We start from the raw sequence: 13,546 nt of genomic DNA, 5'->3' as shown, positions 1-13,546 counted from the left end.
GATTAAAAAAATATCCGCGTGTTGATAAAATTGCATAAACAGGCCTGGAGTGTGGCCTGATCCCGGTGACCAGAACCGGCAACGCACTCCCTTGGCCGCAACCTCCTCTACAATTGCAATGGATAACAAAAGCCATTTTGAAATGGAAAGCTGAGAAATGGCACAACGGAAAGAATAAGAGGAGAGATGTTATGGGACATTGATTTGAAAAGAGTAATACAAAGGAGCGATAACCTTCAGGTTATCGCTTTCTTGTTTAGAGTGGTTATTGGGACTTTGTCCCTCTTTCCGCGCTCGAAAGAGCGCTTGTCCTTCGGTGCCGATGACATCGGGGTTTTTGCGTCGACCTTCATCGCACTCTCTGAGGCGCCGGAGGACCGCGAATTTGGCGCCGAGACACGTATCTAGGGCCTTGGAGTTCGCTTGATGGTGTCTGCAGAGCTTTTGAAGAGGATGAAGCAGCGTCGGCTGCTTCTACCGCGGCGGCGAGAGGGGTCACTGCACGTGGGCTCGGAGGACTCCTTGGGCCTCTGTGACGCTGTCCCTATCTGCGTCACGTCGGCATAACTTCTTCGCAGAACGTACGGTAGCCGCTTTCTGGCTTCACAGAACGAAATTTTTTTTCTTAGCAGTGCGTGCAATTATTTCTTTTTCTTTTTTCCAGCAAAGGCAGCACCGCGAGTAAACTGGATGATCTCCTTTGCAGTTAACACAATGTGGTGAAGAGGTGCAGTTGTCAGATTGGTGATGATTGGAGCTGCATTTAGCACAGGCTGTTTGGCCTCGGCCTGCATGTGGAGCATGTGCGAACCTTTGGCGCTTGAAACATCGTCTGGGGTTTTGGATATATGGTCTCACATTCACTTTAACATAACCTGCATCGAACGGAGTAGGCATTACGCTTGTTCCGAAGGTGAGTATAACGTGTTTGTTGGGGATTTCTTGGTCATTTCTGCGGATGACGATTATTTGTACTTTTGTCACATATTGTTCTTCGAAACCCTCAAGGAGTTCCTCACCGCTCAAGCCAATGAAGTCTTCTTCAGATATCACTCCCCTGCTTGTAATAAGTGTTCTGTGGGCTGACATTGTCACTGTCGCGTCCCCGCTAGACATTTGTAGGCTCTCTATGTCAGTCCGATTTTTTCTTTCAGACATTTGGCTACAACGAATGAAGAGAGCTTTCTTACTGGCATGTTGCTTTCACTGTGGACTACATAGTATTGGGGAAAGATGGAGCGGTGCTCCGAAAGGCGAATTGGAAAGGTACTTCGGTGCGTCATCTTTTCAGACGCCGATCATAGACGGCAGAGGTTTGCGCTGCCACGAACAATGTGTACGTTCGGCAACATCACCGACCGCCCACCACGGAGCCCAACGAGAGGACCCGGCAGAGCTTGCGTACAAGCCTGCACGACACCACCCGTACGCCGTCACTATAACGAAATTTGGTGTACTCAAGGTAGGATAGCCACATAAGGTTAACCCTTGCCGCCGTGGAGAAAGGAAGTAAATGGAAGGGAGAAGAAGACAGGAAAGATCAAAAAGTGAGAGATAAGAACGAAGATTTCAGGAGAGAGAGAAAAGAAAAGGGGACTGCCGATTTCCCCCAGGTGGGTCATTCCGGAGGTGACGTCTTTGTGAAGCAGAGGCGAAAGGGTGTGTTGCCTCCGCCGGGGGGCCTTAAAGGTCCAAACACCCAGCGTCGGCTGAACCCCCCAGGATTCGCTTTTCCCCAGACACGGCTAAGCCGCGCACGGCTACACACGGGAGGGTCCAACCCTCGAGTGATCGGGTACATGGTATCGCAACACACCAGACGCCTGCTGACGCAGACGCCCCTGCGGGGTTTTGCGAAGCGTTGCACACGCTCTTGCGAGCGCTGTGTTTGACGTGAAGGTGTTGTTTTGATAGACGAGACGTTTGAGGCCATAGGCCCGGCGGTGGATGGTCCCTTTTGCTGTGGCAGTGGAGCAGCGCTAGCTGCAAACGCCGCGGAGGGTGAGGGGGGGGGGGGTGGGGGGTCGGATGGCGCCAATGCCGCCTCACTTCGTGTGGGTCGGACAGCCACCGAGGGTCATTGTAGCACTGCCTCCGGGCGCGTCACATCGGCAACGCTTTTGTTGGACAGGTATGATACCTGCCTGCGTGCCTGCTTGAATGATATAGTCTCTTTAATTTTATAGTTACTATTCCTTTTTCATTCTTCCATGATGGACAGGTCCGTGAGTATGTGGCGTGCTGATCACTACAGTTAACACAGTGGAGAGAGTTTTGACATGATTAAGACAGGTGTTCGTTAGCACTGCATATCGCACTAGTCTGACGGCCTCAGCAGCTCTGTGAACTGTGGCCGAATCGCTGGCATATAAAGAAAGCACCGTAGAGGATTTGGGATGCACGGCCTGACTCAGATATTCATGTACTCTGTTTGGATAGTGCCGCGCAGGTTGCTTGAGCTAAATGTAAGTATTAGGTGATTGGTATCGATTTATTTTCCGTCTCGCGTCGTTCTAATTCGTTTTACACTGATCACATTTTGGTCACTCCAGACTTCAAGTAGTTCAGGCTTTGTGAGATCAATCGGGTCACTATCAGATGCGACAACACGGCTGGTGTTCGTGGCATGATGTTGGGTGACATTCACTGGAACGTCCCCAAAAGACACAAGATTCGGCAGCCTTTCATATTGATTCTTAACTCGGAGTTCCAGAAGGAGATCTCCACTTGCAAGTTTGGAAATTTTCTAGCCTTTGCCTACAACTTCAGTCATTGATTTCGTCAACAGAAAAGGAGATATCATTCTCATATACTTCGAAGTTTTCTCAGAGTGTATGACATGAATGAAATTTGGGGAAATTTTCATTACGGACGGGCAATGAACCTAAGTACTTCGGTGGGCCTTTGCTTATGAGGGCGATCAGAAAGTGAGGGAAAAGAACTTGACATAGATATATGCGGAATTTCGGCAGTACCGCCAGCCACCCACCATGGGGCCTAAGAAGGGGGCGCTGCAGGACCGTGAAAAAGCACGTCTTTCATGCGCCAGCTGTATGGTGCTAGTATAACCAAATCTGTTATAACCAAGGTTGGCTATCCCACACAATGTGAACTCCTACTGCCTAGAATAAGTGGAAATAAAAGGAAGCAAAGAGAAGATAGGAAAGATCGAAAGTAAGAGAAAAACGAAGATTAGACAGGCGGATAGGAAAAGCCAACTACCAATTTCCTCCGGGTGGGTCAGGCCGGGGGCGCCGTCTACGTGAAGCCGAAGCCAAATAGGTGTGTTGTCACCGCCGAGGGGCCGTAAAGGCCCAAGCACCCGCTATTGGCTCAACCTACAGGATCCCTTTTCCCCGGACACGGCTAAGCCACGCACAGTTAAACGCGGGATGGTCCAGCCTTCATGGGCTCGGGTACGTGGTGCCGCAACATACCAAGTGTCTTCTGATACAGACGCCCCTGTGGGGAGAAATCATAATTCTGTTACGTGGAAACTAAAAGGGAAAGCCTCTTTTCAGTTGCCGTTTGAGGTCTGTTTGAGTGGCCGTTGCCGCTAGGGGGCCGTATTGTGTTTGGAGGAGCACTAGCGACGAAAAATCCCGACCAACTAGAGGTTAACAGCTTCGCTGTAAAGCTCATTTGTACTTTGAGTGATGCAATAAACCCCTTTGAATCACTCAACTAGTCAATCAACATCCCGTATTTTTATCTTACCTGCCGTTGCACGCCATCTGTGAGAACTTTGTCTATACTTGCTCATCTGCAGAGTAACGAAATATACTTGCCTTCATTAATGTAGCTGTGCCGGATCACCTTGCATGAGCCACATTCATGATATGATATTGTCAGATTTATGCTGGAACCAGGGCCTGACAGGGAATCAAAGAACGGCCCCATTGAGAACGCATTCAAGATAAAATGAAAGATTGGGTGAGTTGGTGTTGCATCATAATGTTATAGCAGCGCGAACTAAAACATGCGCACAAAGAAAGAGAAACACGGGGACTAGCGCTATCCTTTTTTGTCCCCGTGTGCCTCTTTCTTCGTGCATACGTTTTAGTTCGCGCTGCTATAACCTCACAATCACGGTAAGGTTCGTGTCTGTCGCCAAGGAATAACTCTACCGTAGAGTCATGTAGAACCTTAGCTATATTCGAGACTTGCCCACGAAGAGATTGTGCACCTTCGGCAATATATATACGCATTTCGCCCTGCGTCAACATCACCATAAAGCGAGCTTTCTTCCTGCATCATTTATCGAGACTTGCCCACGAAGAGATGCGCACGAGTGACAATATATACACGCATTTGCCGTGCGTGAAGATCACCATAAAGCGAGCTTTCTTCGTGCATTATTTGAACTGCCATTTTACGAGGACAACAATTCGGAGCTCCAAGCTTGGTTTTCGGTGTGCCTATGTCTTTTCTGTCCGGAACCAGGGATTCTTAGCACCCTCTGCTGAGTCGCAGGTCTGACCGCCGCCGTGGTCAGTTGCTTCGCAGCTGCTGGCGAGTGATGGCCGGGGTTTGATTGTTGTATTCATATAGAAGGTTCAATGGCGGACAGGCCGCCATTGCAATCTGGTTGGTTGATTGATTGATTGATGTTTGAGGTTTGATGGCGCAAGGGCCAGGTATGGCCAAAGAGCGCCATTCTAGTGCTTATGTGTTGGCAGTGGACTGATGAGGTCTGTGAAGTTAATGTGACGTGGTTGTAAAGGAGCCTAAAAGGGTTGACAAAATCGCAATAAATTTGCGTGTAATAAAATTATGGGAATGACTATTGACGTGTAATATTAACATTCAAATGAATTGAGAAAGAATGATGCAATATATAATATATGTCATTGTCTAGAGATATAAAATTGTCTAGAGCCCTATTGCCTCCCCAGAGCCCTTGAAACCCAAGGGCCTAGAAGCATGTGCTATACAAAGAAGACTATCGTAGAGGCATCCTCTGGAAAGAGGATGCACTAACAAATTAATAGGCTTGTAACGTGTAGCACAATATCTTTCAAGAAAGCGAGGATTGCTTTGGTCTTAAAAAGCGGTACTTCACCAAGAAACATGGCCGGATGCAGAGGGACGCAATAGCGGTATGCAAAAGGAAAATGTTTCCTTCTGTCTCTTTCGGCTTCCCGGCACTCCGGGAAGACGTGGAAGACGGTCCGCCTGTCGCCACATCTACCACAAGTTGGAGGCTAGTTACCGGTAAGGAGAAAGTTATGAGTGCCGAATGTGTGTTTGTTTCTTATTCTAGTGAATAGGAAGCCTGTCCTTCGTGTTTCGTAGTTGGGTGCCAGAAACCTAACTTGGGCTTAAATGGGTTTCTCGTTTCTGCGTCCCACAAGCGTTGCCAGTGGCTTCGCAGTTTGTTTCTTATGAAAGGCTTCATGTCCGTGGCAGGGACTGCAGCAGAACGAATACCCTGCGACGCTATTGATTTGGCCATCCCGTCGGCAAGTACATTTCCCTCGATTCCTCTATGGCCAGGAACCCAGCATATTACTATCTGTCTATGTGATAAGTATATGTTACACAAAAATGAGTACAGTTCAGTGAAGACAGGATTTGTATGATTTTGTAAAGAAATGAGTGCACTTACAAGACTTAACGAGTCTGTGAATATGATTGCTCTGTCAAGTTTCAGTTTCTTTATATGCTTTACTGCAGACAGTATTGCATAGGCTTCTGTAGTGACGATATTTGTTAGGGGGTTCAACATGTCAGAGTCAGAAAAAGAGGGACCAACAGCAGCGTAGGATACGCCAGCATGGGATTTTGACGCGTCTGTGTAGAATTCGGAGCAGGAATACTTCGATTGAAGGTCACGGAAATGCATAGCAATTTCAAGCTCAGGTGCGGGCTTTGTGACCTTTACAAAGGATACGTCACATTCTGTCACCTTCCACTCCCAGAGCGGTAATATCTTAGCTGCACGCATTAGGCTGTGTTCGAGTATGGGGACATCCATTTATTGACTAAGTTCTCTTATACGCAGTACCAAAGGGAGTCTCATGGAAGGTTTGTTACGGAAAAGTGTTTCTTCTTGCAAAAGCGTGCCAAGGACGCGAAAGATACATTGCGGAAGAAATGCAATGCGCTGAAATTGGTCACAGGTTAAAGATTCCTAAAAGCACTACTGCCGTAACAGAGCCCTTGCAGCGCAAGGACCTGAAGGCGCGTGCTATACAAGGACTACTATCACAGCACGATCCTCTGTAGAGAAGATGCGCTACGACATTTGGGCTATCTACATGCTGGACCACATCTTTCAAGAAATCCAGGACAGCTTTGGTAGTAAAAAGGGGTTGTTTACCTATAAACAGCAGGATGGAGAGGGAGACAATAACGATATACCAGAGGAAAATCTTTCCTTCTTTCTCTTTCGGCTTCCAGACACTCCACGAGGACGTGGAGGATGGTGAGCCTTTCACCGCATCTACCACAGGTAGGAGGTTCGTTGCCAGTGAGTAAAAAGGTATGGGTACCAAATGTGGGCCCTATTCTTAGACGGAAAAATATCACATCTGTTCGGCGTGATTTTGTTGTAGAAGGCCAGAAACCTAATTGTTGTTTTATTACGTGCAGATTATTATTTGTTTGCACGTCCCACAAGCGTTGCCAGTAATTTCGTAGTTTTCTTCGTAACAAGGGCTTCAGATCTGTGACAGGGACTGCAGCGGTAGGATTAACAGCATGCGAGGCAATTGATGTGGCCATCTGCTCGGCTAGAACGTTGCCCTGGATGCCCCTATGGCCAGGCACCCAGCATATAATGACATGCTGGTTAAATATATACGCTTTACACAAGACGAATAGAGTTCAGTGATTACAGGATTTTTGTACTTACAGAATGATACAAAGATTTCACAGCACTTAGGGAGTCCATATATATATTTCTGATTTTTGGAGTTTTCATTTCCTTATATGCTTCACAGCGGACAATAGTGCGCAGGCCTCAGCCGTAAGGATGCTAGTTTCCGGATGCAGTACATTGGATTCCGAGAAGGATGGACCGACGGCTGCATGGGACACCCCGTCGTGTGACTTCGATGCGTATGTGTTGAACTCCGTGCAGGAGTGTTTGTACTGGTGTTCCCGGGAATGCATTTGGATTTCAATCTCTGGAGCGTGCTTTCTAAGTTACATGAAAGATATATTGCATTGTAGCAGCTGCCACTCCCAAGGAGGTAGCAGCTTCGCTGGATGCATTAGGCGAAGCTCGAGGAGCGGGACACGCATTTCATCAGTAAACTCCCTCACACGGAGCGAGGAAGGCTGTCTTACGGAGGGACGATTACGAAAGAGTGTAGCGCATGTCATATTGTTAACGGTATTAAAACACGGATGTTGTGGGTTAGAGTGGACTTTCAGAAATTATATTTGGCTGATGTATGTTCTCAGCAGATGAAGTGACCACTCATTTGATTCTACATATAAACTTTCAATGGGACTTGTCCTGAAAGCACCAGTGGCCAGTCGGGTTCCTAGATGGTGGACCGGATCTAACATCATTAGCACGCTCGGGGCGGCAGTATGATAGATCACGGTACCCTAGTCCAACCGTGATCGAATTAGGCTCTTGTACAGCTTCATTAAACATTTCCTGTCGCGGCCCCATGTTGTGTGGGATAAAACTTTCAGTAAGTTCATTGTTTTTAAGCATTTGACCTTGAGATACTTCATGTGTGGAAGAAAAGTTAGTTTTGAATCAAGTTTGATACCTAAGAACGTGTGTTATTTGTTCACAGGTATTCGCTGACCATACATTTCGATACTGGGATCTGCAATGAGCCCTTTGTTTCGCGTGAAAAGCAAGCAATAACTTGTTGTGGTTCACTTTAAAACCGTTTTCGTGTGCCCATTTGGAGACTTTGTTCAAGCTTTTTTGTACTTGCCTCTCACATATTGTAAGGTTGCAGGACTTGAAACGTATCTGTATGTCGTCTAGGTAAACAGAATAAAAATGGCTGGCGGTAATGAAGCACGAAGGGTGTTGATTTTCACGATGAAGAGCGTACAGCTAAGCGCACCTCCTTGAGGTACACCAGTTTCTTGTATAAAAGGTCGCGACAATACATTGCCGATTTTAACGCGGAAGGTACGTTTGGACAAATAGCTTTCTAGTATATTTAACATATTTCCACGAATGCCCATTTCCTATGAGTCTCGCAAGATCCCGTATCGCCACGTTGTGTCATACGCCTTTTCCCTATCGAGAAATATCGATAAGAAAAACTGTTTATGTATACATGCGTCCCGAATATTTCCTTCTATACGTACAAAATGATCAGTTGTGGAGCGCCCTTCTCTGAAGCCACACTGATAGCGATCAAGCATTTTGCTCTGTGCTAATATGAATGAGTCGCCGATTAATCATTTTTTTCATATACCTTACAAAGGCAACTAGTGAGGGCTATCGGGCGGTAACTTGCCACTGAGGAAGGATCTTTGCCTTGTTTCAATACAGGGACCACAACGGCTTCTTTCCATGTGGGTGGAAGATAGCCAACAGCCCAAATGGTGTTGAAAAGTGCGAGTAATGTAACCTGGGTGTCATTGTGTAAGTTTTTGATCATTTCATACTTGTTTCTGTCAGATCCCAGTGCAGAGCTATTGCATGCGCTAAAGGAAGCTGTCAACTCGGCAATACTAAACGGACGGTTGTATGGTTTATTCTGTCGACACTTTCGTATGAGTGGCTTACATTCTTCTATATTTTTATATTTCAGAAAGGTTTGCGAATAATGGGTTGAACTTGACACGCTCTCAAAGTGCTCCCCAAGTGAGTCTGCCTGATCTTGCAGTGTATCGCCCTGTGCATTTACCAAAGGGAGTGTATATGTTTGCCGCCCTCTAATCCTGTTAACCCGGTTCCAGGCTTTGGCCTCATATGTAAACGACTCAATACTCGATAAAAACTTCTGCCAACTTTCTCTTCTGGCCGGTGGGCGGGTTCTCCTGCCTTGGGACTTTACTTTTCTAAAGTTGATAAGATTCTCTGCAGTGGGGGAAGCACGGATCTGCCCCTACGCTTTGTTCTGTTTCTTTTGAGCGATCCTACCTTCATCGTTCCACCACTAGACACGCCGTCTGTATGCCAAGCGACATGAGATATGCATGTAGTTGCAGCATATATAATGAAGGCTGTAAAATACTGCACAGCAGCATCAATTCCTAAAGAAGACATGTCATTCCATGAGATACTAGTGGGAGTTCGGAATTTCTTCCAGTCGGCTGTATCGATCTACCACTTAGGAGCCTGTGGTGGATATTCGTTTTCTTTAGGTGATTTTAGCAATATGGTGAAGTGGTCACTCCCGTAAGGATCGTTCATAACTTCCCGTTCGAGTTCAGGCAGTATAGACGGGGAAACTATGCTGAGATCAATTGAGGAAAAGTTTCTGTTTGCAAGACAGTAATATGTGGGTTCCTTCTTATTCAGAAGGCACTCATCAGAAGAAAAAAGGAACTGTTCAACAAGGCGACCTCGCGCACCTATACGAGAGTCGCCCCACAGGCAGCTGTACGCAATGAAATCACCCAGAACGACATAAGGTTCTGGCAATTCATCTCTAAAGGACTTAAGTTCATGTTTGTTTAATTTTTAAGGGGGGGTATGTAAAGAGAGCTAATGGTGATGAGTTTGTTTAGGAGAACAGCTTAAACCGCCACTGCTTCAAGAGGCGTTTGTAGCCGTAAAAGTTGACAAGCAATGCTTTTATGGATAACAATAGCGACACCTCCCTATGATGCGACAGCATCATCGCGATCTTTGCGAAAAGTTATATGCTGTTAGAAAAAGCTTGTGCGCTTTGATTTTAGGCGTGTTTCCTGCAAACAAAGGACTTTTGGATTGTGTTTGTGGATGAGTTCTTGCACATCGTCAAGGTTTCTAAGGAGACCTCTGACATTCCACTGAATTATCGGTGTATCCATATAGAAAGGTGCTGTGTATCCATATAAATTAGGTGCTGCGTGTACATCAACAGACGTATTAATTACAGAGATTTCAGAGATTAGATTACAGAGCTCTTTTGATGCCCTGTAACTGGTGTCTTGCCCCTTTTTTGGAGCGTTCCAGGGAACCTCGCTGCTCCTTAGGCGCTTGGAGCGCGGTGAGGATAGGTGTTGTGTCCATTGCCTCCTGTGAGGCGCCGGACACATGCTCTTGCGAAGGAGAAGTTTTCCGTGAGACTCCTGCCTCGGAAGGCAAGACCCTTGCGCCCACCAGCCCGGAAGTCGATGGGGCTCCCTGAGGGATTTGGCTGCGCCGGCTGTTGCCAGCGCTGGTAGTGGCCGGGGAGGTTGGGCGGGCCTAGGCTGCTCCCACCTTCGGGGTCGATGGCCCCGTCTGCTGGGTTGGTGTAGCAGCGCTAGCTGAAGCCGCCGGGAGGGGGATGGGAGGGGGCGGATGGCGTCACTGCCGCCTCACTGGGTGTTGGTCGGACAGCCACCGGAGACCGTTGTGGCGCTGCCCCCTGACGCGCCACATCGGCAAAGGTGTTCTTTGGCAGGAAGGATAACCGCCTGCGTGCCTCTTTGAAACTTCTGTTTTCTTTTACTTTAATTGTAACTATTTCCTTTTCATTGCTCCACGATGCGCACGACCGCGAATATACAGCATGCTCCCCATCACAGTTTACACAGGGGAGAGAGTTTACACAAGGTTCAGAAGTGCGCTCATGAGCACTGCATTTCGCACAGGTTTGGCAGCCTTGGCAGCTCTGTGAACTGTGACCGAAACGCTGGCATTTGAAGCATCGCAGGGGATTAGGGATGTATGGCCGATAGTTGATATACTCGGCCTGGATGGACTCGGGCAGAACACTAGTGCCAAAGGTAGGTATCAGGTGTTTGGTCTGTATTTGCTCATATTCACACCTCATCCTAATTCGTTTAACGTTGATAATGTTGAGCTCACAGAAGCCCTCTAGGAGTTCTGCTTCAGTCAGCTCCAAGAGATCATCATCGGAGACTACGCCACGGGTGGTATTCACAGTATGATGCGGAGTTACTGTTACTTTGGCGTCGCCAAGTGATACAAGATTTGGTAGCTTGTCGTATTGCTTCTGGTTGCGGAGCTCCAAGAGGAGATCGCCGCTTGCCATTCTGGATGCTTTGTAACCTGTACCAAAAAAGTTAGTTAGTTAGTTAAATGGGGTTTAATGGCGCAAAAGCAGCTAAGGCTATGCTGCGCCAAACACGAGGTATTTTAAAATCCAGTTTGTGAAGGAAAAGGCTTTGTTAATAACCTATATTTTATGTAAAAATCCAGTGTCGTGTAGAAATTTACGGACGTCACATAATGGGACTAGCGGATCATCACCTAAAATCAGAGCAGGGTGTAAAGGTATGTGTAGTTGATATAATTTGTGCAAAAGTGTTCGTCTGTGTGTTTCAGTCTGCGTACATGTGAGTAATATGTGCATAACTGTTAGTGGCTGTTGACATTTCTCGCATGTTGGTGTGTCTTCTTTCGTAAGTAAGTAATTGTGTGTGAGGTGTGTGTGCCCAATGCGTAGCCGGCATAAAACTACTTCGATGAACCGCTCTTGATGATAACACGACTTCCACTCGCCAACTATGGGTTTGGTGAGATGTAGCTTGTTGTCAGCACAATGGTCCCATTCGCGTTGCCATTTTACCGTGAAGGCTTTTCTAATTGCACGGATGCTATCACTATATGGGAGTGTCGTGTTTGTAATATCTTTGTGCGCTGCCATCAATGCACATCTATCAGCTGCTTCGTTACCTGGTATCCCAACGTGGCTCGGGACCCAGCAGAAACGAATTGACCTCCCGTATTCGTTCAGCACCAACATGTTTAAAATGTCTCCTATCAGGGGTTCACACTCAGATTTCAGATGGAGAGCCTTCAGTGTACTTAAAGAATCCGTGTATATGACTGTGTTTTTGTGCTTGCCAGTGATAATCTTTTTAACTGCAACCCATACAGCATAAACTTCAGCAGTGAAAACAGAAGCATGTATTGGTAGACGGACACTTGTTTCCCAATTTTCTGTTACGGCCCCTACACCCACGTGTTCTTTTGTTTTGGAGTCATCCGTGTAGAATTCCATGTGATTTTGATACTTGTCTTGAAGAGCACGGAATTCTTGCATGATGTGTTCGTGTGGAGTGTTTCTCTTCTTTAAATGTGTTAATGTCCAGTCACACAACTGCGTGAAATTGTACCATGGGGCCAACCGTTGTGGTTTCTTGGCGACCTGGAGGACTTCGTGGGGGATGTCATAATCCTGACAGTATTTCTCATACCGCAGGAGAAGTGGCCTAATCATGTTCGGTTTATTTGTGTAGTGTAAGCGTGAGTTGCACTGTGTGAGGATGTTATAGCATATGTGTTGCGGTGATGACTGAATTCTGAGTAGGTAAGAGAATGTTAATAAGGCTCTGCGCTGCTGTAATGAGGGTTCATTACACTCAACATATAAACTTTGAATGGGTGACGTTCTGTAGGCACCACTTGCCAGTCGCAATCCAAGGTTATGTACTGGATCAAGGAGTTGGACGTAGGACTGCCTGGCTGAGCCGTAAACCACGGAGCCGTAGTCTAAAAGGCTACGCACAAGAGACCGGTAAATACGTAAAAGACAGGTTCGGTCAGAACCCCAGTGCTTATGAGCCAGAACTTTTAGGATATTCAATGCTTTATTTGCCTTAATTTTTAGTGTTTTAATGTGGGCTAGGAAGTTTAGTTTTTTATCAAAGATTACCCCCAAGAATTTACATTCCTGTTTTACCGGCAGTGCGACATCATTCAATTTTAGAAGCGGGTCTAAGTACAATCCTCGTTTTTGCGAGAATAGCACTGTAACGGTTTTTTGAGTAGAGAAGCGGAAGCCATTTTTTTCAGCCCACTCCATTAGTTTATTAATTGTTATCTGAAGCTGCCTTTCACATGTATGTAAGTTTGAGGCGCGGCACGCTATTTGCAGATCATCCACATATATGGAGTGCATAACAGAGGGGGGGATTGCTTTGTTAACAGAGTTCATTTTTACTATAAAGAGTGTTGTACTTAGTACGCATCCTTGTGGCACTCCATTTTCCTGGATGAATATACGTGACAGCGCCGTTCCTAAACGCACCTGGAATGTTCGGTCCGACATGAAATCGGCTAGACATTTGAGCATTCTACCTCGGATTCCTAAATCTGCTAAGTCCCTTAAGATACCAAACCTCCATGTTGTGTCGTAGGCCTTTTCTAAATCAAAGAAAACAGTGAGACAGTATTGTTTGTGTAGAAAGGCCGCACGTATCTCGTCTTCTAGCCGGACTAGGTGATCTGTTGTGGAGCAACCTTTCTTGTATCCACACTGATGGTTATCTAGCATGTTCTCTGTTTCAAGGATGTATGTCAGTCTTATGTTGATGATGGCTTCATAGGACTTTGCAAGACAACTTGTGAGTGCTATGGGTCTATAACTGGTTGCTGTTGTGGGAGGTTTTCCAGCTTTCAAGAACGGGATTATGATAGCTTTCTTCCATTCTTTCGGCATTTTTCCCGTTTCCCAGA

General features: G+C 46.5%; 1 protein-coding gene across 1 annotated transcript in view; it reads right to left on the bottom strand.

Moving 5' to 3' along the window:
• Positions 1–2,317: 2,317 nt before the first annotated feature.
• Positions 2,318–13,546, bottom strand: part of LOC142574937 (uncharacterized) — a 165,928-nt gene continuing 154,699 nt past the window's right edge. The window contains exons 4-5 of the mRNA XM_075683925.1: positions 3,789–3,872; positions 2,318–2,361 (exon numbers count right to left, since the gene is read on the bottom strand). Of these exons, the coding sequence (XP_075540040.1) occupies positions 2,318–2,361; positions 3,789–3,872 (128 nt within the window). The remainder of the gene's footprint in view (positions 2,362–3,788; positions 3,873–13,546) is intronic.

This window comes from Dermacentor variabilis, chromosome 3 (assembly GCF_050947875.1).
Source record: "Dermacentor variabilis isolate Ectoservices chromosome 3, ASM5094787v1, whole genome shotgun sequence".
Lineage (NCBI taxonomy): Eukaryota > Metazoa > Arthropoda > Arachnida > Ixodida > Ixodidae > Dermacentor > Dermacentor variabilis.
This window is presented reverse-complemented; position numbering and strand designations above follow the sequence as displayed.